The 23,791-nt window shown below is 45.9% G+C and overlaps 1 protein-coding gene across 1 annotated transcript in view; it reads right to left on the bottom strand.

The window, feature by feature from the left end:
• Window positions 1–23,791, bottom strand: part of SPEG (striated muscle enriched protein kinase) — a 519,092-nt gene that overhangs the window by 75,706 nt on the left and 419,595 nt on the right. The window contains exons 28-31 of the mRNA XM_063933852.1: window positions 17,858–17,900; window positions 16,820–16,888; window positions 12,736–15,766; window positions 11,045–11,185 (exon numbers count right to left, since the gene is read on the bottom strand). Of these exons, the coding sequence (XP_063789922.1) occupies window positions 11,045–11,185; window positions 12,736–15,766; window positions 16,820–16,888; window positions 17,858–17,900 (3,284 nt within the window). The remainder of the gene's footprint in view (window positions 1–11,044; window positions 11,186–12,735; window positions 15,767–16,819; window positions 16,889–17,857; window positions 17,901–23,791) is intronic.

Raw genomic sequence — 23,791 nt, 5'->3', positions numbered from 1 at the left:
TCCCTGGACATAAAGGATGCTTACCTGCATGTCCCAATTTGCCCTTCACATCAAGGGTACCTCAGGTTCGTGGTGCAAAACTGTCATTATCAGTTTCAGACGCTGCCGTTTGGATTGTCCACGGCACCTCGGGTCTTTACCAAGGTAATGGCCGAAATGATGATTCTTCTGCGAAGAAGAGGCGTATTAATTATCCCTTACTTGGACGATCTCCTGATAAGGGCAAGGTCCAGAGAACAGCTGGAGGACGGAGTAGCACTAACCCGACTAGTGCTGCAACAACACGGGTGGATTCTGAATTTTCCAAAATCTCAGTTGACCCCGACGACACGTCTGCTGTTCCTGGGAATGATTCTGGACACGGTTCAGAAAAAGGTGTTTCTTCCGGAGGAGAAAGCCAGGGAGTTATCCGAACTTGTCAGGAACCTCCTAAAACCAGGGAAAGTGTCTGTGCATCAATGCACAAGAGTCCTGGGAAAGATGGTGGCTTCTTACGAAGCGATTCCATTCGGCAGATTCCACGCACGAACTTTTCAGTGGGATCTGCTGGACAAATGGTCCGGATCACATCTGCAGATGCATCAGCGGATAACCTTATCGCCACGGACAAGGGTGTCTCTTCTGTGGTGGTTGCAGAGTGCTCATCTGTTAGAGGGCCGCAGATTCGGCATACAGGACTGGGTCCTGGTGACCACGGATGCCAGTCTGAGAGGCTGGGGAGCGGTCACACAGGGAAGAAACTTCCAGGGAGTATGGTCAAGCCTGGAGATGTCTCTTCACATAAATATACTGGAGCTAAGAGCGATTTACAATGCTCTAAGTCTGGCAAAACCCCTGCTTCAGGGTCAGCCAGTGTTGATCCAGTCGGACAACATCACGGCAGTCGCCCACGTAAACAGACAGGGCGGCACAAGAAGCAGGACAGCAATGGCAGAAGCTGCAAGGATTCTTCGCTGGGCGGAAGATCATGTGATAGCACTGTCAGCAGTATTCATTCCGGGAGTGGACAACTGGGAAGCAGACTTCCTCAGCAGACACGATCTACACCCGGGAGAGTGGGGACTTCATCCAGAAGTCTTCCACATGATTGTGAACCGTTGGGAAAAACCAATGGTGGATATGATGGCGTCCCGCCTCAACAAAAAACTGGACAGGTATTGCGCCAGGTCAAGAGACCCTCAGGCAATAGCTGTGGACGCTCTGGTAACACCGTGGGTGTTCCAGTCAGTGTATGTGTTCCCTCCTCTGCCTCTCATACCAAAAGTACTGAGAATTATACGGCAAAAGGGAGTAAGAACGATACTAGTGGCTCCGGATTGGCCAAGAAGAACTTGGTACCCGGAACTTCAAGAGATGCTCACGGAGGATCCGTGGCCTCTACCTCTAAGACGGGACCTGCTTCAGTAGGGACCGTGTCTATTCCAAGACTTACCGCGGCTGCGTTTGACGGCATGGCGGTTGAACGCCGAATTCTAAGGGAAAAAGGCATTCCGGAAGAGGTCATTCCTACACTGGTAAAAGCCAGGAAGGAGGTGACTGCACAACATTATCACCGCATTTGGAGAAAATATGTTGCGTGGTGTGAGGCCAGGAAGGCACCCACGGAGGAATTTCAACTGGGTCGATTCCTACATTTCCTGCAAACAGGATTGTCTATGGGCCTCAAATTGGGGTCCATTAAGGTTCAAATTTCGGCCCTGTCGATTTTCTTCCAGAAAGAATTGGCTTCAGTTCCTGAAGTCCAGACTTTTGTAAAAGGAGTACTACATATACAGCCCCCGGTTGTGCCCCCAGTGGCACCGTGGGATCTTAATGTAGTCTTGGATTTTCTCAAATCCCATTGGTTTGAGCCGCTCAAATCGGTGGAGTTGAAGTATCTTACATGGAAAGTAACCATGCTACTGGCCCTGGCTTCAGCCAGGAGAGTATCAGAATTGGCGGCTTTATCATATAAGAGCCCATATCTGATTTTCCATACGGACAGGGCAGAACTGCGGACGCGCCCTCATTTTCTGCCTAAGGTGGTGTCAGCGTTTCACCTGAACCAGCCTATTGTAGTGCCTGCGGCTACTAACGATTTGGAGGATTCCAAGTTGTTGGACGTGGTCCGGGCATTGAAAATATATATTTCAAGAACGGCGGGAGTCAGAAAGTCTGACTCACTGTTTATATTGTATGCACCCAACAAGATGGGTGCTCCTGCTTCTAAGCAGACGATTGCTCGTTGGATTTGTAGCACAATTCAACTTGCACATTCTGTGGCAGGCTTGCCACAACCTAAATCTGTCAAGGCCCATTCCACAAGGAAAGTGGGCTCATCCTGGGCGGCTGCCCGGGGGGTCTCGGCATTACAACTCTGCCGAGCTGCTACTTGGTCAGGGGCAAACACGTTTGCAAAATTCTACAAATTTGATACCCTGGCTGAGGAGGACCTTGAGTTCTCTCATTCGGTGCTGCAGAGTCATCCGCACTCTCCCGCCCGTTTGGGAGCTTTGGTATAATCCCCATGGTCCTGACGGAGTCCCCAGCATCCACTTAGGACGTTAGAGAAAATAAGAATTTACTTACCGATAATTCTATTTCTCGTAGTCCGTAGTGGATGCTGGGCGCCCATCCCAAGTGCGGATTGTCTGCAATACTTGTACATAGTTATTGTTACAAACAAATTCGGGTTGTTATTGTTGTGAGCCGTCTGTTCAGAGGCTCCTATGTTTGTCATACTGTTAACTGGGTTCAGATCACAAGTTATACGGTGTGATTGGTGTGGCTGGTATGAGTCTTACCCGGGATTCAATATCCTTCCTTATTGTGTACGCTCGTCCGGGCACAGTATCCTAACTGAGGCTTGGAGGAGGGTCATAGGGGGAGGAGCCAGTACACACCACCTAATCCTAAAGCTTTATTTTTGTGCCCTGTCTCCTGCGGAGCCGCTATTCCCCATGGTCCTGACGGAGTCCCCAGCATCCACTACGGACTACGAGAAATAGAATTATCGGTAAGTAAATTCTTATTTTTTTACAAAAAACCCTCAAAACAGCTTAAATCATAGAATTTGGGGGTCATTTTGATCCCATAGTATTATTAACCTCAATAACCATAATTTCCACTCATTTTCAGTCTATTCTGAACACCTCACACCTCACAATATTATTTTTAGTCCTAAAATTTGCACCGAGGTTGCTGGATGGCTAAGCTAAGCGACCCAAGTGGCCGACACAAACACCTGGCCCATCTAGGAGTGGCACTGCAGTGTCAGGCAGGATGGCACTTCAAAAAATTTGTCCCCAAACAGCACATGATGCACAGAAAAAAAGAGGTGCACCAAGGTCGATGTGTGACTAAGCTAAGCGACACAAGTGGCCGACACAAACACCTGGCCCATCTAAGAGTGGCACTGCAGTGTCAGGCAGGATGGCACTTCAAAAAAATTGTCCCCAAACAGCACATGATGCAAAGAAAAAAAGAGGCGCACCAAGGTCGCTGTGTGACTAAGCTAAGCGACACAAGTGGCCGACACAAACACCTGGCCCATCTAGGAGTGGCACTGCAGTGTCAGGCAGGATGGCACTTCAAAAAAATTGTCCCCAAACAGCGCATGATGCAAAGAAAAAAAGAGGCGCACCAAGGTCGCTGTGTGACTAAGCTAAGCGACCCAAGTGGCCGACACAAACACCTGGCCCATCTAGGAGTGGCATTGCAGTGTCAGGCAGGATGGCACTTCAAAAAAATTGTCCTCAAACAGCACATGATGCAAAGAAAAAAAGAGGCGCACCAAGGACGCTGTGTGACTAAGCTAAGCGACACAAGTGGCCGACACAAACACCTGGCCCATCTAGGAGTGGCACTGCAGTGTCAGGCAGGATGGCACTTCAAAAAAATTGTCCCCAAACAGCACATGATGCAAAGAAAAATGAAAGAAAAAAGAGGTGCAAGATGGAATTGTCCTTGGGCCCTCCCACCTACCCTTATGTTGTATAAACAGGACATGCACACTTTAACGGACCCATCATTTCAGCGACAGGGTCTGCCACACGACTGTGACTGAAATGACTGGTTGGTTTGGGCCCCCACCAAAAAAAGAAGCAATCAATCTCTCTTTGCACAAACTGGCTCTATAGAGGCAAGATGTCCACCTCATCATCATCCTCTGATTCCTCACCCCTTTCACTGTGTACATCCCCCTCCTCACAGATTATTAATTCGTCCCCACTGGAATTCACCATCTCAGGTCCCTGTGTACTTTCCGGAGGCAATTGCTGCTGGTGAATGTCTCCACGGAGCAATTGATTATAATTCATTTTGATGAACATCATCTTCTCCACATTTTCTGGAAGTAACCTCGTACGCCGATTGCTGACAAGGTGAGCGGCTGCACTAAACACTCTTTCGGAGTACACACTGGAGGGAGGGCAACTAAGGTAGAATAAAGCCAGTTTGTGCAAGGGCCTCCAAATTGCCTCTTTTTCCTGCCAGTATACGTACGGACTGTCTGACGTGCCTACTTGGATGCGGTCACTCATATAATCCTCCACCATTCTTTCAATGGTGACAGAATCATATGCAGTGACAGTAGACGACATGTCAGTAATCGTTGGCAGGTCCTTTAGTCCGGACCAGATGTCAGCACTCGCTCCAGACTGCCCTGCATCACCGCCAGCGGGTGGGCTCGGAATTCTTAGCCTTTTCCTCGCACCCCCAGTTGCGGGAGAATGTGAAGGAGGAGATGTTGACGGGTCACGTTCCGCTTGACTTGACAATTTTCTCACCAGCAGGTCTTTGAACCTCTGCAGACTTGTGTCTGCCGGAAAGAGAGATACAACGTAGGTTTTAAATCTAGGATCGAGCACGGTGGCCAAAATGTAGTGCTCTGATTTCAACAGATTGACCACCCGTGAATCCTGGTTAAGCGAATTAAGGGCTCCATCCACAAGTCCCACATGCCTAGCGGAATCGCTCTATTTTAGATCCTCCTTCAATGTCTCCAGCTTCTTCTGCAAAAGCCTGATGAGGGGAATGACCTGACTCAGGCTGGCAGTGTCTGAACTGACTTCACGTGTGGCAAGTTCAAAGGGTTGCAGAACCTTGCACAACGTTGAAATCATTCTCCACTGCGCTTGAGTCAGGTGCATTCCCCCTCCTTTGCCTATATCGTTGGCAGATGTATAGGCTTGAATGGCCTTTTGCTGCTCCTCCATCCTCTGAAGCATATAGAGGGTTGAATTCCACCTCGTTACCACCTCTTGCTTCAGATGATGGCAGGGCAGGTTCAGGAATGTTTGGTGGTGCTCCAGTCTTCGGCACGCGGTGGCTGAATGCCGAAAGTGGCCCGCAATTCTTCGGGCCACCGACAGCATCTCCTGCACGCCCCTGTCGTTTTTTAAATAATTCTGCACCACCAAATTAAATGTATGTGCAAAACATGGGACGTGCTGGAATTTGCCCAGATGTAATGCACGCACAATATTGCTGGCGTTGTCCGATGTCACAAATCCCCAGGAGAGTCCAATTGGGGTAAGCCATTCTGCGATGATCTTCCTCAGTTTCCGTAAGAGGTTGTCAGCTGTGTGCCTCTTCTGGACAGCGGTGATACAAAGCGTAGCCTGCCTAGGAACGAGTTGGCGTTTGCGAGATGCTGCTACTGGTGCCGCCGCTGCTGTTCTTGCTGCGGGAGGCAATACATCTACCCAGTGGGCTGTCACAGTCATATAGTCCTGAGTCTGCCCTGCTCCACTTGTCCACATGTCCGTGGTTAAGTGGACATTGGGTACAACTGCATTTTTTAGGACACTGGTGACTCTTTTTCTGAGGTCTGTGTACATTTTCGGTATCGCCTGCCTAGAGAAATGGAACCTAGATGGTATTTGGTACCGGGGACACAGTACCTCAATCAAGTCTCTAGTTGCCTCTGAATTAACGGTGGATACCGGAACCACGTTTCTCACCGCCCAGGCTGCCAAGGCCTGAGTTATCTGCTTTGCAGCAGGATGACTGCTGTGATATTTCATCTTTCTCGCAAAGGACTGTTGGACAGTCAATTGCTTACTGGAAGTAGTACAAGTGGTCTTCCGACTTCCCCTCTGGGATGACGATCGACTCCCAGCAGCAACAACAGCAGCGCCAGCAGCAGTAGGCGTTACACTCAAGGATGCATCGGAGGAATCCCAGGCACGAGAGGACTCGTCAGACTTGACCGTGACATGGCCTGCAGGACTATTGGCTTTCCTGGGTAAGGAGGAAATTGACACTGAGGGAGTTGGTGGTGTGGTTTGCAGGAGCTTGGTTACAAGAGGAAGGGATTTAGTTGTCAGTGGACTCCTTCCGCTATCACCCAAAGTTTTTGAACTTGTCACTGACTTCTGATGAATGCGGTCCAGGTGACGTATAAGGGAGTATGTTCCTAGGTGGTTAACGTCCTTACCCCTACTTATTACAGCTTGACAAAGGCAACACACGGCTTGACACCTGTTGTCCGCATTTGTGTTGAAATAATTCCACACCGAAGAGCTGATTTTTTTTGTATTTTGACCAGGCATGTCAATGCCCATATTCGTCCCATGGACAACAGGTGTCTCCCCGGGTGCCTGACTTAAACAAACCACCTCACCATCAGAATCCTCCTTGTCAATTTCCTCCCCAGCGCCAGCAACACCCATATCCTCATCCTGGTGTACTTCAACAGTGACATCTTCAATTTGACTATCAGGAACTGGACTGCGGGTGCTCCTTACAGCACTTGCAGGGGGCGTGCAAATGGTGGAAGGCGCAAGCTCTTCCCGTCCAGTGTTGGGAAGGTCAGGCATCGCAACCGACACAATTGGACTCTCCTTGGGGATTTGTGATTTAGAAGAATGCACAGTTCTTTGCTGTGCTTTTGCCAGCTTAAGTCTTTTCATTTTTCTAGCGAGAGGATGAGTGCTTCCATTCTCATGTGAATCTGAACCACTAGCCATGAACATAGGCCAGGGCCTCGGCCGTTCCTTGCCACTCCGTGTCGTAAATGGCACATTGGCAAGTTTACGCTTCTCATCAGACGCTTTCAATTTTGATTTTTGGGTCATTTTACTGAACTTTTGTTTTTTGGATTTTACATGCTCTCTACTATGACATTGGGCATCGGCCTTGGCAGACGACGTTGATGGCATTTCATCGTCTCGGCCATGACTAGTGGCAGCAGCTTCAGCACGAGGTGGAAGTGGATCTTGATCTTTCCCTATTTTAACCTCCGCATTTTTGTTCTCCATTTTTAATGTGTGGAATTATATGCCAGTATCAATAGCAATGGCCTACTACTATATATACTGCGCACAACTGAAATGCACCACAGGTATGGATGGATAGTATACTTGACGACACAGAGGTAGGTAGAGCAGTGGCCTACTGTACCGTACTGCTATATATTATATACTGGTGGTCAGCAAACTGTGCAAAAATGAAATGCACCACAGGTATTGATGGATAGTATACTTGACGACACAGAGGTAGGTACAGCAGTGGCCTACTGTACCGTACTGCTATATATATTATATACTGGTGGTCAGCAAACTGTGCAAAACTGAAATGCACCACAGGTATGGATGGATAGTATACTTGACGACACAGAGGTAGGTACAGCAGTGGCCTACTGTACCGTACTGCTATATATATTATATACTGGTGGTCAGCAAACTGCAAAACTGAAATGCACCACAGGTATGGATGGATAGTATACTTGACGACACAGAGGTATGTACAGCAGTGGCCTACTGTACCGTACTGCTATATATATTATATACTGGTGGTCAGCAAACTGTGCAAAACTGAAATGCACCACAGGTATGGATGGATAGTATACTTGACGACACAGAGGTAGGTACAGCAGTGGCCTACTGTACCGTACTGCTATATATATTATATACTGGTCGTCAGCAAACTGTGCAAAACTGAAATGCACCACAGGTATGGATGGATAGTATACTTGACGACACAGATGTAGGTACAGCAGTGGCCTACTGTACCGTACTGCTATATATATTATATACTGGTGGTCAGCAAACTGTGCAAAACTGAAATGCACCACAGGTATGGATGGATAGTATACTTGATGACACAGAGGTAGGTACAGCAGTGGCCTACTGTACCATACTGCTATATATATTATATACTGGTGGTCAGCAAACTGTGCAAAACTGAAATGCACCACAGGTATGGATGGATAGTATACTTGACGACACAGAGGTAGGTACAGCAGTGGCCTACTGTACCGTACTGCTATATATATTATATACTGGTGGTCAGCAAACTGCAAAACTGAAATGCACCACAGGTATGGATGGATTGTATACTTGACGACACAGAGGTAGGTACAGCAGTGGCCTTCTGTACCGTACTCCTATATATTATATACTGGTGGTCAGCAAAATTATGCACTGTACTCCTACTATATACTACAATGCAGCACAGATATGGAGTGTTTTTCAGGCAGACAACGTATACTGGTGTCACTGTCAGCAAAACTCTGCACTGTACTCCTCCTATATAATACAGCTGCTCCCCAGTCTCCACAATTAAGCAGTGTGAGCACAGATATATGCAGCACACTGAGCACAGATAAGGAGCGTTTTATCAGGCAGAGAACAGATAAAACTCTGCACTGTACTCCTCCTATATTATACAGCTGCTCCCCAGTCCTCCCCACAATTAAGCAATAAAGCACAATCAACTTCAACAATAAACGGAGAGGACGCCAGCCACGTTCTCTCCCTAACATTTCCAATGCACGAGTGAAAATGGCGGCGACACGCGGCTGCTTATATAGAATCCGAATCTCGCGAGAATCCGACAGCGGGATGATGACGTTCGGGCGCGCTCGGGTTAACCGAGCCATACGGGAGAATCCGAGTATGCCTCGGACCCGTGTAAAATGGGTGAAGTTCGGGGGGGTTCGGTTTCCGAGGAACCGAACCCGCTCATCACTACTAATTAGCAGAATTTGCTATCCTTTTCCTAGCATGCTGGGGGCCGCCCATCGCTGAGCAAGGCCGCCGCTCCCCCCCTTAATGAATCAGAAATTGCGATCACCTCGCAATTTCTACTTCATTGTAGAAATTAGTGATGGCTCCAGGAGACCCGCCGCCGTGTTCACTATCGTGGCGGCTGTGTGTGAAGTCACGCAGCTGCCATGATCACGCCCCTGTTTAGCCGCCCCCGCTTTGCCGCACCGCCCCCGCAACGTTCCGTCTCCTCCCTGGAAACAAAGCGTTGCTACCCCCTCTGTCTAATTGACAGGCAGAGGCTATCGCATTTTCTGTCCCCCCCCCCCCCCAGAAAGTGCGGGCACATGCGCAGGACGGGCGCTGTGCATACACCCGCGGGGCAATCATAAAAGTTCTGGTTGGATCGCGATCGATTTGCATTCCAACCTGAATTGGCCCCTTTACCATCACACTGTTAGTGGAGGCATTCTCTCTCCTTGTACAGCAGGCAGTGTTTGAGTTGCCAGTCACAGCGTGAGACACTTTGTAATCAGCCCTCTGCACCCCGTGGTATTCCAGTGTCTCCAGATTGGATGCCAGAGAAACCCTGTATCTAGCTCTAAACTTCCTCCACAGAATGGCATCAATCTAATGCACTTTTATATAGCATAGCAACATACTTTATAGTAATGAGCAATCTTTTAATATTTTTATTATTTAGGTGCTGTATGTGGTGGTTCATCGCTGCAATCCACAAATGTGAATTGATTAGATTTGCCTTAAAATGTTAGCACATCCTATCTTACACTGCTCTTCTTAAGTAGATACTTGTTGCTTTCTCCTGTTTCCTCCTAAATTATACCTGCTGCGCTTAGTTGATGAATTCTAAATGTCAATAGCTTGTAAGGACTTCTAACAAAACAATCTACAGTACGGCATTGGGAGTTGCGGCTCAGTCTCTGACTCAGCTGAAAGAAATGATTAATGACGAGCCAGACCTTATAACAATGAGCAGGGTGTCGGGTGGGGCTGTAGCGGTTCAGCAGATGTATAATACTTGGATCAAATGTCAAATTGAGAAATACCAGTTCTTGCATAGCTAAGTAAACTGCTCCAGTATTTTTCTTTATCTACAGGTGTGAATATGCGTAAAATAAATTCATGACCTGGTGGAGTTGTCTGCTGGTATTTTTCAATAATTCAAATACAAAAAGCAAAAAATAAAAACGTATAAATATGTATACATAACATATACATGATAACATTTAAAACATTTGATACTGGCACCCATACTAAGCCACACTAGGGGTAAGCGTGAATTAGCAATGCTCTTACAAATGCTACACTTTCTATAACAATGTATTTATTCTGAGACAGGACTTCTGTTTTCCAAAGGAATCTGTAACATGCATGCTACCATATACATACACAGAAGATTTAAAAAAAAAATTTAATAAAAAATAAAAAAAGGGACAGCAATCCTCAAAATTCCTTTATAGAAAGAAAGGTATAGCTTCATAAAGGTATCTGGATGATAGTGTCTAGTTCGACATTCAATAGGTCAACAACATATGGTCAACATGCATTAGGTCAAGTTTAAAAGGTTGACAAGTACAAAAGGTCGACATGACAATGGTCGACTTACAACTAGTCGACATATGTTTTGTGGTTCTTTTTTTTACGTGTTTTGCCAACATTTGCTTGATTTACTATACGCGTGGACTACGGTTGGAAATAGTAACACGTGGCAAGTACAGCAGTAGCGGAGCAAGCCACCTTGCCCGAAGCGTGGTGAGCCAAGCGAGCTACTGATGGTGGTTACATATTACCAAACATACAAGATTTGACCCACCCCCCACAAAAAAGTGTGTCGACCATTTGTGTGTGCCCCCGCTCCACCCTGACCTTTCGACTCTGTCAACCTTAACCTCTATTGACCTTTTGTACATGTCGACCTAATGCATGTATACCTATTGACTGTCAACCTTCTAGATCTTCTATACCAAACCCCTTCATAAATGGTCAATATTGCAGCTACAATATTGACCAGTCTCAAAACATTTACAGTATATCCTGGAATATGTCTCTCCTACCTGACTCATTGCGAATGTATTGCCTTCCCACTATGATCCCATCTTCATTCATCAGGCTGGCTGGAATACTTGGCTGGGAGACCATTTTGTCCTTCTTACTGCGTGACAGACCCCAGCGGTCCCACCTGGATCGCCTGTCATCTGTACACATAAAATTTAAGGTTGTGATTCTTTGAAATGATTTGTAAAAAAGGTATGAACAGGTACTGGTTCTCTTTTATGTAAAGAAAATCTACATAAACAAGATCTATTGGACCCATGATCAATATTGCATGATATGACGATCAGTGCTCCAGTAACGTCCAATCAGAAGTTTGGACACATTTGTCCAGTTCACTGTATGAACTCGAAACTCTTCAGATTAACGAGACCTAGAGAAATGGTTGATTCTATTTCGGAGTGGGAGAAGGGACCTTCTGACGTACCTAGGGGAGGAGACACGTCACCAGGGGGAGGAGCTACGACCGAACAGGGTACCCGAAAAGTACCCTCGCGGGCTCGCTTCGCTCGCCACGCTTCGGGCTCGGTGGCTCGCTTCGCTCGCCACCTAATTACTAGAGGTAATAGTTGGTGGCGTGGATACTGGAGCAGCTGTCCCGCTGGCGTAGCTCCTCCCCTTTGTGTCATGGCTCCTCCCCCTGACGGAAAAGGTCCCTTAGGCCACTTGGATCTAGCCTCAACCCTAGAGAAATGGCTTTCCAACAACAGTAAGGGTGGACATGCTGTATTATGAAATCTAGAAATAGCCGATGTGGAGACATCGATTTTATGCTAGTTTGGTACAAGATATTTATAGTAAGAAAACTGACCTAAATTTTGGTTTATTGATTTAAGAAATGTGAAATTCAGCGAAATATATAATCTTGACATAAAACTGATATGTTGCATTGTCACAAAGAATATGTATGATTTGTAAATCAATGCAATTTAACATTCACACAATACAAAACCAAAGAATACTTATAAATGTTTTTGTCCAAATGTTACAAATTGAATTATTTTCATTTTGTAATGTGTTTTAAATCTAATGTAACTAATCATCTGTAGCAATTTTAAGTACTATTAAGATGACAGTGGGCCTAATTCAGGTTGTCCGATCCAACCGGAATTTTTGAGAAAAAGATACGGGCGCATGTGCAGCGCCCATCCTGCGCATGCGCCCGCATTTTCTGAGGGGGGCTGCAGAAAATGCGATCGCCTCTGTCTGTCAATCAGACAGAGACGGTCGCAGGGTGGGGGGGGGGGGGGAAGAGGGCAACGCTTTGTTTCCAGGGAGGATATGGAGCATTGCGGGGGCGAAGCTAGACTAACTGGGGGTGGTGCGGCACGAATGGGGGTGTGATTGCAGTGACAGCATGACGTCACACGCAGCCACCATGATCGGGAAGATGGCGGCGGGTCTCCTGTGGGCGCAGCTAAGCTGCACCGTGCAGGAGGCCTTATCTATTTCTGCTAACAAGCAGAAATTTTGATGCGATCGCAATTTCTGCTTGTTGAAGGGGGGAAGCTCCAGTCAGCAAGCTGGGCGGCCTTGCCCAGCGATGGGCGGCCCCCAGCATACGCTCCAAAGGAGAACAAATTCTGCTAATTAGCAGAATTTGCTATCCTTACTAAATTAGGCCCAATGTTTGGACTGTCCTATATATGGATATGTGAGTCATCAATGCACATGGCACCTTAAACAGACTCACCTTTTTCCACCATTTCTGATTTGATGCTTAATCCAGAGTTTACAGACTCCTTAGAATGTGTTGATTCAGACTGAGAGGCAAGTTGGTTCTGGGGTATTCCCAACTTGCGTAAATTCTCCCCTTCAGAGTTAGACCTCCTAAGTATCGACATCAATGGTGTTCTTCTCTCTGGTCTGTCCTCTTTCCTCTCTGTGCTCTCTAGCTCCTTTCTTTCCTCCGATTGACTTCTCAGTTTCAGGGAAATGCGATCCATGGTATTTCCAATCTTTTTTCTCATTGCAAGCACTGGTGATTCACTGGACTTCTTCTGGTCCTTGGATACGTTCTCTGAGATTGTTTCAATTGACCCCGTCTCTGATTTCAAACTTTCAGTATCTTTTCTTTCTTTAGAAATACCCCTTCCTAAGGTCCAGGACAGACGTCTTGTCAGTGAACTGGAACCCTCATCATCCTCTGTTGGCTTCTGTTTAGTTTCAGTTGTTGGCGTTTTCCTAAAGCGTTGGGATAACCTCCTCATGAAGCTTGGATCTCTTTCTGCCTCTGGTAGGTCCTGTACAGATCTAGACCTATCATCAAGTCCTAGAGCTGCAGGGACTAAGAACTCAAGTGGGACACCTACAGGACTAGGTCGATACATTTCCTCTTCCTGTGATGCATGAGCAGCTGCTAAATTCTTCTCTTCTGACCAAGACCTTGTTAGCATCTTCAGACCCCGTGTCAGAGAAGACTCACGGTTTCTCTTGAACTTAGCTTCAAACACTTCTTCTGAATCTAAGTTGCTGATGAGGTGGACATTTTCTGTGCTTGCAGCTCTGGGTGACTTTTTCATCTTTGAGAATGCTGGTGGCTCTGCTGTTTCCTCTTCCTTAGTAATTTTTTTATCCACTTTGGAAGGAAATGATGATCTGGGGTTTTCCTCTTGAGGTCTTTCCTGAACAGTAGATTGACCAGTTAAAATGTTACTTGAGCTTTTAGTTAGTTCATCTGATATTTGGGACCCTTCATGTGAACCTGTTTTCTTGAGAGTTTGCATCATTTCTGCATAGGGCGATTGTTTAGGCCCCACAGTATCATCTGACTGGAGTTTTGGATCAGATAGCGGCTCTTTCATTGATGTCAATTGAGGCACTGGAAACTTATTGGGCATTTGAGAGGGTTCTTTCCCATGCACAGATAAAGATGAAGACACAGTGGCAGGTATACTTGGTTGTTGCTTTACATATGTTGTGATAGGAGATGGGGCAACAGCTGGCTTTGGCAAGGTTGATGGGAAAACAGCTGGACTTATAAAATCAGATTGGGGAGAAACCGATCTTCGTAAAGCAGATGTGACAACAGTGGGACTTGATAAGGGAGCATTAACAATGTCTGGGCTTGATGGAATAGTGGCTGTACCTTGCAAAGGAGATAAGACCACAACACGGCTTGGTACAGGCAATGAGGCAGCAGATGTGTTTCGCAATGGTGATTGGACAGTGGTTAAAATTGGTGAATTCTCAGTTTTCTGGACATCAACAGCAGATGAACCCTTCCCTGATGTGGGACCTTTGCTTTGTATTTGTCTCAGTGGTAGCTTTGCTTCTAATTTGCTAAACTCCTTTGGTAAATTAGTTGGAGGTGGAGAATCATCTTTAGGCTTTGAGTTGGGCTCTTCAGCAGGCAAAAATTTTGGCACTATTTGTTCTGAAGAAACATTATTTGTAATAGTCTCCATTATATCAATTTCAGATGGCTTTATAGGTGGCCTTCCTGACTGTATACTTGGTATTTCCTTTTTGAGTGTTACATCCTCCACAAATGAAGTCACTTTTGGAACTATGATTTCCACGTTTTCCACTGTTTGTGGTTGACTAGGTTCTGGAGTAAGAGATTTGGGGGTAATTTCACGAGGAGTTTGAGGACGAGATTCAAATCGTGACTGATCTGTCAGAGCAGATAGAGATGGAGACTCTTTTAGACGTTGTGCCTCTACTTGAGCAAGAGGAATTTCAAGTGGTGCTCCAGATCTACGATGTAAGACCATTGGCTCTGTGTCCCCATGTGAGAATGAGCTAGTTTTTCTTAAGACTCTTTCTCCTGATGCTTCATGCCCTGGAGCAGCCTCGCTGGAAGCTGCACGAGTAAGTTTAATAGTAGGGACAGGTGAAGGAGGCATGTTCTCCGATCTCTGAGAGCGAGTAGACAACTGTTCAGCTCGTTTTTTATCAATAGAAAGAGTTTCCATCAGGGGCCCTCTAAGACCACTGAGCTTATTATCTGCAGAGCCACCCCTCAGAAGCCTTTGTCGCATTAACTCTAAACGTTGAGCATACTCTTCATCAGCTGACCCCAGTTTTCGACGTCTCATTGGGCTATAGTTTCGAGTTGGTAGTTCCATGGAGGCAGCTTTAGTCATTCCTTTGTCAAATTGATCCCTTCCTTCAGCATCTGCAGTTGATACATTGAGCAGAAGAGCGCTATCTGCAGAGCTTCCCCTCCTCAGTTCTCCTCTGCGTGCTATTATTAGCTCTTCATCAGGTATCTCTGAAGATTCAAGGCTGGATCCTTTTTTAAGAGTCTTCTTTGGTTGATCTGTCTTTCTCTGGGTTTCTGAGAGCTCATCATCAGAGGAAGAGGCACCTTCAGATTCATTTGATTTTTTCCTTGTAAGGGCACCCTTGGGGCGCTTGCATATTGACTCTGGTGTCTCTCTATGTTGCAATTCGGGCTCTGTGATTTTGCTGGCAGTGTCTGTTATATCTTTTTCATTATCCTGATCTCCTGGAGTGCTGGTATCTTCAGGGTATTGAGAAATCTGATCCTCATCTGTTGGGATTTCATTAAGGGACATTCGAGAACCCGAGAACTGTACTTGAAGAGGCATGGGAACATATGGAAGCTCTTCAAGGTCATCGGAGTCCGAAGAGGATGACAAGCTGGATGACTCTTTGGGATGTCTGGGGATTGCAATGGACAAGTGGCTGCTTGTTTCCTGCAGGAGCTCCGGAATAGATCTCATCACCATATTCGATTTAAAGCTGATTAAGGAGCGCTGTGTGAATAAATTCAAAACAATATAATGTGAATACAACTCAGTGCTTATTTACATTATTAGAATTACTTTTTTTGTACTAAAATTATAACATAACATGAACAGTAACAGATCATTTAAATGGAAAGTAATCCCTATATTTCAAGATCAACCATCACTAATATTTCTTCCTAGCTAGTATTAATGCAGCGTGCACTGATACTACTAATATACTGTATACACAATTACATTTCTGTGTGTATATTACTATATATATATATATATATATGTTTTATTGAACCTAAAAAATTAAATCAATGTCTACTTCAAGAAAAATTATGAAATTGAAAATATAAACAATAAAAAAAAAATGTTTTACAATTAGAAACATATAAAAAAGTGGAATAATGTTAAGATTTCCTTAGAATGAGAAAAAATAAATCTAATTTCTTATTGACCTGCGTCATTTCAGTAAGGTCTCTTCTCTGTCTATCTATTGGGAACTGAATAAGAGCACAAATCACTAGACATCTGTAGGTCACATGTACTGTATTTGTCACCTCCCACAATGGATGCAGCCAGATGCCGATACCCAGCAAAGTGAAGTAGGGTTGAGTGTGGGGAATTTTTAAAAAGTATTTTATATATAAATAGATACAGTGCGCCGGATGTAACAAAGTCTGAGTTGCCTGGAGGTGCGGGTTCCTGGCCGTACGCAGACGTTTTTTTAAAGCACCAATCATTTACAAGGCATGGTTTTGCAATGTACAATGTTGCCTCTTTTAAGAAACAACTGAGTTCGCTGGGAACCCGCTCCTCTGGCCAAGTTGGACTTCATTACATCTAGCCCAATATCCATCAACAGAAGTAAATAAAATATTATACACAGAAAATAATTAGTGGCCATATTGAAAAACAGTTCGTCTACAAAAAATACTTTACTGAATGACCATATAATGATCCAAAAATACTTAATCAATTTAATCTTGCTTTGTATCTATTACAGTTGATGATCATAGGTTGCTGGTAATCCCCACAGTATTGTTTAGTATGACAATATTCTTGATAACCTACCTGCCATTTGCGTCGAGACTGAAACAGTTTAATGTGATCAGTGATGATATTTTTTCCTTTTGCTAAAGTCTGAAAATAGAAACATGGATACAAATAGATTAATCATATGAACAGATAAATGAATTACTAGTATTTAAAAAGGGCTTCCTACGTAAGGGACAATTATAATTCTTTACTTAATATGTAAAGATAACCTACAGATGTGTCCTCATACATCTTTACAGCAGTCACGCTACTGTATGTAGCTTTTATCCAATACAAGTTCTGTTGTGCTCCGTTTCCACCAGACTCACAATATACAAGTGTCATTTATAAAATGAATCAGCACAGTCTCCTAGTCATGTTGTGAATAAGACACATTTACAGCAAAAAAAAAGACACTCAATGTTAACAGAGTTACACAGGACCAGTCAGCACACTCACGCCAGGCATCTCATAATACATGGCGTATTGAGGCTAGATGTATGAGGCCATGTGTAATTTATCTGTCTGTCTGTATTTCCTCATATTAATTAGTGTGTTGAATAACTGAAACACTAGCATGGAGACCTCAGTGTAAAGCGGCCATATTCTTTCAAAAACTGTTAAAATGTTGTCTCTCCCAGTGGGGTGTTTAAGCTTACTCTTCATAGTGACCCTCTGGCGAAGTTGTGTGCAGATTTTGCTAAATGAGATTTACAAGGTAGAGGTTAATTCCCTTTTTGACAACCACTGTGACTGCAGGCAAAAAATAATTTTGCTGAATTGTATAGTTGTAGATGTGAATGTTATATGAAGTATTGTGGAGTATTGTTTGTATACCGGTATTAGGCCCACACTAATTATACATTATATATGCTTTTCATGCCATTAATTCTTTGCACCCAGTTTTTATAGACTCCTTCTTAGATGTGATTTTTTTTTTAGATTCAATAAATTTTTGTTATTTAACATACTTTGTGTGGGTGCGACATTATACTCTCTAACTAGGTCTGCCCTGGAACAGGGAACATGCACACTAGTAAAATAATTGCAGCTCATGAGGAAAGGTGGACTCACCTTGAACCATGGGTGTTCCAGACTCTCTTCAGCATGGGGCCGTCTATCCCAAGATAAACATCAAAGTTAATGACATAATACATTGAAAAAGTCCACTATCTATATTCTGCATGGTTCTCAATGGATCATAAGGTCTTAGTGTTTGACATGCAGTCTTACTTGTGCTTGGGAGGTAATTTCATTGATCTCAATGCATTCAACGTGTGTTAACTGCATTGACTGAAGCAGGCAACATTTTGGAATCACAATGCTGCCCCAACGAGAATTACATCATGAGTGTGTGCGGGGTCATTGGATACAATGTTTTCCTGTAATTGAGGCACAAGGTCTAAACATCTGGCATGAAGCAACTGAAAGACTGAAGATAACATTTTATAATTAATTCTATATTAATGAGCTCTGTACATCCAGGCTTTATATTCCTCAGTGACCTGAGGTGTTCCCCAACATGGCTTCATGCCGGCCTGCCTACGCGCAACTATACAGAAAGAGGTCCAGACATCCGCTATGGTTTTTGAAAGCATGGAAAATTGTGTCTCTAAGGGTCATATTCAATTAAGTGCAGGCAAAAATTCTAGGACCTTGTGTCTAATTTTGATTACCACGGATGTGTATGCTCCTGATAACCACTGTATTTAATAAATAAAAAGTGGTTGCAATTTTTTTTTTTTTTTTGCAGGATTGGATTTTTTTTTTCCTTTCAAAATCACCATGCAGCCGGCCGCAGGTTGCCGATGCTGTGTGTGGAGAGGGGTTTGCAGGGTTAGGGGTAGTGTAGTGCAGTGAGCAGGTGCAGGGTGAGCGGTAGTGTAGTGTAGTGAGCAGATGCAGGGTGAGCGGTAGTGTAGTGTAGTAAGCAGATGCAGGGTTAGGGGTAGTGTAGTGCAGTGAGCAGGTGCAGGATGAGCGGTAGTGTAGTGTAGTGAGCAGATGCAGGGTTAGGGGTAGTGAAGTGCAGTGAGCTGGTGCAGGGTGAGCGGTAGTGTTAGTGTAGTGAGCAGATGCAGGGTTAGGGGTAGTGTAGTGCAGTGAGCAGATGCAGGGTGAGCGGTAGTGTAGTGCAGTGAGCAGGTGCAGGGTGAGCGGTAGTGTAGTGTAGTGAGCAGATGCAGGGTTAGGGGTAGTGTAGTGCAGTGAGCAGGTGCAGGGTGAGCGGTAGTGTAGTGTAGTGAGCAGATGCAGGGTGAGCGGTAGTGTAGTGTAGTGAGCAGATGCAGGGTTAGGGGTAGTGTAGTGCAGTGAGCAGGTGCAGGGTGAGCGGTAGTGTAGTGTAGTGAGCAGGTGCAGGGTGAGCGGTAGTGTAGTGAGCAGATGCAGGGTTAGGGGTAGTGTAGTGCAGTGAGCAGGTGCAGGGTGAGCGGTAGTGTAGTGTAGTGAGCAGATGCAGGGTTAGGGGTAGTGTAGTGCAGTGAGCAGGTGCAGGGTGAGCGGTAGTGTAGTGAGCAGATGCAGGGTTAGGGGTAGTGTAGTGCAGTGAGCAGGTGCAGGGTGAGCGGTAGTGTAGTGTAGTGAGCAGATGCAGGGTTAGGGGTAGTGTAGTGCAGTGAGCAGGTGCAGGGTGAGTGGTAGTGTAGTGTAGTGAGCAGATGCAGGGTTAGGGGTAGTGTAGTGCAGTGAGCAGGTGCAGGGTGAGCGGTAGTGTAGTGTAGTGCACAACCAACTGAAACATATGCTCCTAGGCGCTCAATCAGTCTGACTGCTTCTGCCCCCACATCTCCCCTGCTCCCTTTGTTTTCTCTTTCTCTCTGTTTCTTTATGTCATTTTCCCTCTTCCCTATTGTGTTTGTACATTTCTGTCCCGTTCTTACTACCCGTTTATTGCTCACCCTTGTGTTTATGTTTTTTCTTTTCTACTCAGCCCATCTTTACCCCAAATGTACAGTTATAGGAGCTGCCAGTTGCTAAGAACTCCCTCCCTGGGCTCCAATCACACCCCCTTCTGATATTAGCAACTACATTTATTTACAATAGCAACAAAATAAAAACTTTCTTTTATATTAAATGAATCTGTTACTACCACATAAAATGGCAATGAGAGAACTGACATTAAGGAGGAACATGTATTACTGCAGCACTAAATAGTCTTCCCTATGCAAACTTTTGGAACCACAACCCCCTCTGGAAATCCTGCATTTCCCCCCGCCATGTATAATCGGTTCCGGTATGAAAGATAGATAGTGTCTAGTTAGACAGTCAATAGACACCATATGTTAGACAGACATTAGGTCGACAGGGTTAAAAGGTCGACAGGGTCAAAAGGTCGACATGAAAAAAGGACGACAGGCCAAAAGGTCGACAGGGTCAAAAAGTCGACATGAAAATAGTCGACATGAAAAAGGTAGACACCATGTTTTTTGCATTTTTGTGGTTTGTGTGGATAGTTTTGTCATCTGGGACCCCCAATTGTAGAAAGGCATACCCTCGCGCCACGCTTCGGGTACGGTGGCTCGCCACAAGGTTTATAACCAACTCTATGCCGACATGAATAGAGAAAGTATGAAATAGTCCAAAAACATGTTACATTAAAAAAAAACATTTGTCTATATTTTTTATGTTGACCATTTTCATGTCGACCTTTTGACCATGTCGACCTTTTGACCTGTCGACCTTTTGTACTGTCTACCTTTTTCATGCCAACCTTTTGACCCTGTCGACCTAATGTCTGTCTAACATATGGTGTCTATCTATTGACTGTCTAACTAGACACTGTCTATCTATTAAATGGATACCGTATGATCAGCATTAATCAGACAGAAATCGGATATGAAAGCTAAATGTGGATATCAGTACTACCAGTCCGGAGCCAGATGAAGGGCCACATGGGCCTGGAGGTGAAAATGTTTTACGGGCCTATACTGAGAAGGGGAGGAGTTGTGACCAGGGCTCTGTGGGTGTGGTCAGTGCCATGTGGGAGTGTACACCCCTACACTATCAGACACACTGTCTCACAAAATTCATAAAAATAGAAAATTGCAGAATTTTGTGAGAAAACTAGACTGTGCCAAGCTAGGTGGCTTGTTCATACTGTCATGATCATTGGCCAGTGGCGGAACTCCGGGAGGCAACGGAGTCGGCTGCCGCCGGGCTCCTAGCCTCAAGGGGGCACCTCACCTCCTTCGTCTCCAGTTCCGTGCCTGTAAGCCCCTCCACCCAGTGAGTGTGGCTGCACTGCAGTGATTGTAGAACATCTACAAGAAGAGGTGCTGCTGCGGGAGACACACTCATGTGTGAAGCGGAATACGCGCAAGCAGGGAGGGGGTGTTTTGAGTACCTAGAAACACTCCCCTCCGCCAGCCCACCCGCCCGCCCGCCCGCCGATCCGTTAAGCAGGGGAAGCCGAAGCGGCAGCGCGCAGTGACAGGACCTCAGTGCCGGGAAGTCGCCGCCTGGCAGAGTGTGGCTCCCAGGTGCACAGCTGCACCGCGTCCCCCCCTCACTGCCCGGGACACGGGGCTGAGGTCACTCTCCTGTACCAAGAACCACAATGGCGGAAATAGCGCCTCCCTGTTGGGACCGGGTGGCTCTGTGACGGGAACCGCTGCTCCCGCACCACAGGTAAGACGGCGCCCACACTGTGTATGGCACATGCAGAGGTGCCATTATTTGCTACGGGAAGGGGGGGTATGGGTGGGTAAGTATGTACTGTATATGGAGCGGTGGGGTCTACAATAGATGACTACACAGGCCAATGTTTGCTGGGAGTGGGGGGGCTATAATGATTGCAGCAGCCTATATTTTCTGTGGTGCATATGTATGTGGGGGACATATGCATGTGTGGTGTGTGTGTGTGTGTGTGTGTGTGTGTGTGTGTGTGTGTATGTGTATGTACTGTATATATACTGCATACATAATCACACACATAAAAATCCTGCGTTTGCCCCTGCGAGGAGGTGGTGTGATTAGAAGAGGCGGGACCGCGCTCGCCTCGGATTCCACTCACTACTGTATTTGTGTTCTGCCTCTGGTAATTGGGGAGAGAAGAGCCTTTTATATATATATATATATATATATATATATATATATATATATTTGTCCAAATATAGGGGTGGGGGGACCAATATTTATCTTGCCTCCGGGCGTCTGGGACGAACTTACGCCACCGTCATTGGCGTTTCTATAATGGGTGCAATGTGTGCAATGCACATGGGCTCCTGGCTCCAGGGGGGCTGACACCACACACACTAAACCCATGTTTCTCTAACGTCCTAAGTGGATGCTGGGGACTCCGTCAGGACCATGGGGAATAGCGGCTCCGCAGGAGACAGGGCACAAAAATAAAGCTTTAGGATTAGGTGGTGTGTACTGGCTCCTCCCCCTATGACCCTCCTCCAAGCCTCAGTTAGGTTTTTGTGCCCGTCCGAGCAGGGTGCAATCTAGGTGGCTCTCCTAAAGAGCTGCTTAGAAAAAGTTTTTTAGGTTTTTTATTTTCAGTGAGTCCTGCTGGCAACAGGCTCACTGCATCGAGGGACTTAGGGGAGAGAATTTCAACTCACCTGCGTGCAGGATGGATTGGATTCTTAGGCTACTGGACACCATTAGCTCCAGAGGGAGTCGGAACACAGGTCTCACCCTGGGGTTCGTCCCGGAGCCGCGCCGCCGACCCCCTTTACAGATGCTGAAGATTGAAGGTCCGGAAACAGGCGGCAGAAGGCTCTTCAGTCTTCATGAAGGTAGCGCACAGCACTGCAGCTGTGCGCCATTGTTGTCACACACTTCACACCAAGCGGTCACGGAGGGTGCAGGGCGCTGCTGGGGGCGCCCTGGGCAGCAATATTTAATACCTTTATGGCAAAAGAATACATCACATATAGCCATTGAGGCTATATGTATGTATTTAACCCATGCCAGTTATCTAAAACTACGGGAGAAAAGCCCGCCGAAATAGGGGGCGGGGCTTATTCTCCTCAGCACACAGCGCCATTTTCCTGCTCAGCTCCGCTGTGAGGAAGGCTCCCAGGACTCTCCCCTGCACTGCACTACAGAAACAGGGTAAAACAGAGAGGGGGGGCACTTTTTTAGCGATATTTTTATATATTTAAGCTGCTATAAAGAACAACACTTATATAAGGTTGTTCCCATATATATTATAGCGCTTGGGTGTGTGCTGGCAAACTCTCCCTCTGTCTCCCCAAAGGGCTAGTGGGGTCCTGTCTTCGATAAGAGCATTCCCTGTGTGTCTGCTGTGTGTCGGTACGTGTGTGTCGACATGTATGAGGACGATGTTGGTGTGGAGGCAGAGCAATTGCCGATAATGGTGATGTCACCCCCCAGGGAGTCGACACCGGAATGGATGGCTTTGTTTATGGAATTACGTGATAATGTCAGCACATTACAAAAATCAGTTGACGACATGAGACGGCCGGCAAACCAGTTAGTACCTGCCCAGGCGTCTCAGACACCGTCAGGGGCTGTAAAGCGCCCTTTACCTCAGTCGGTCGACACAGACACAGACACTGAATCTAGTGTCGACGGTGATGAAACAAACGTATTTTCAAGTAGGGCCACACGTTATATGATCACGGCAATGAAGGAGGCTTTGCATATCTCTGATACTGCAAGTACCACAAAAAGGGGTATTATGTGGGGGGTGAAAAAACTACCTGTAGTTTTTCCTGAATCAGAGGAATTAAATGATGTATGTGATGAAGCGTGGGTTAACCCAGATAGAAAAATGCTAATTTCAAAAAAGTTATTAGCATTATACCCTTTCCCGCCAGAGGTTAGGGCGCGCTGGGAAACACCCCCTAGGGTGGATAAGGCGCTCACACGCTTATCAAAACAAGTGGCGTTACCGTCTCCTGATACGGCCGCCCTCAGGGATCCAGCTGATAGGAGACTGGAAACTACCCTAAAAAGTATATACACACATACTGGTGTTATACTGCGACCAGCCATCGCCTCAGCCTGGATGTGCAGTGCTGGGGTCGTCTGGTT

The sequence above is a fragment of the Pseudophryne corroboree genome, chromosome 7 (assembly GCF_028390025.1).
Source record: "Pseudophryne corroboree isolate aPseCor3 chromosome 7, aPseCor3.hap2, whole genome shotgun sequence".
Taxonomy (NCBI): domain Eukaryota; kingdom Metazoa; phylum Chordata; class Amphibia; order Anura; family Myobatrachidae; genus Pseudophryne; species Pseudophryne corroboree.
The sequence above is the reverse complement of the archived record's forward strand: the minus strand, read 5'-3'. Positions and strand labels throughout refer to the sequence as shown.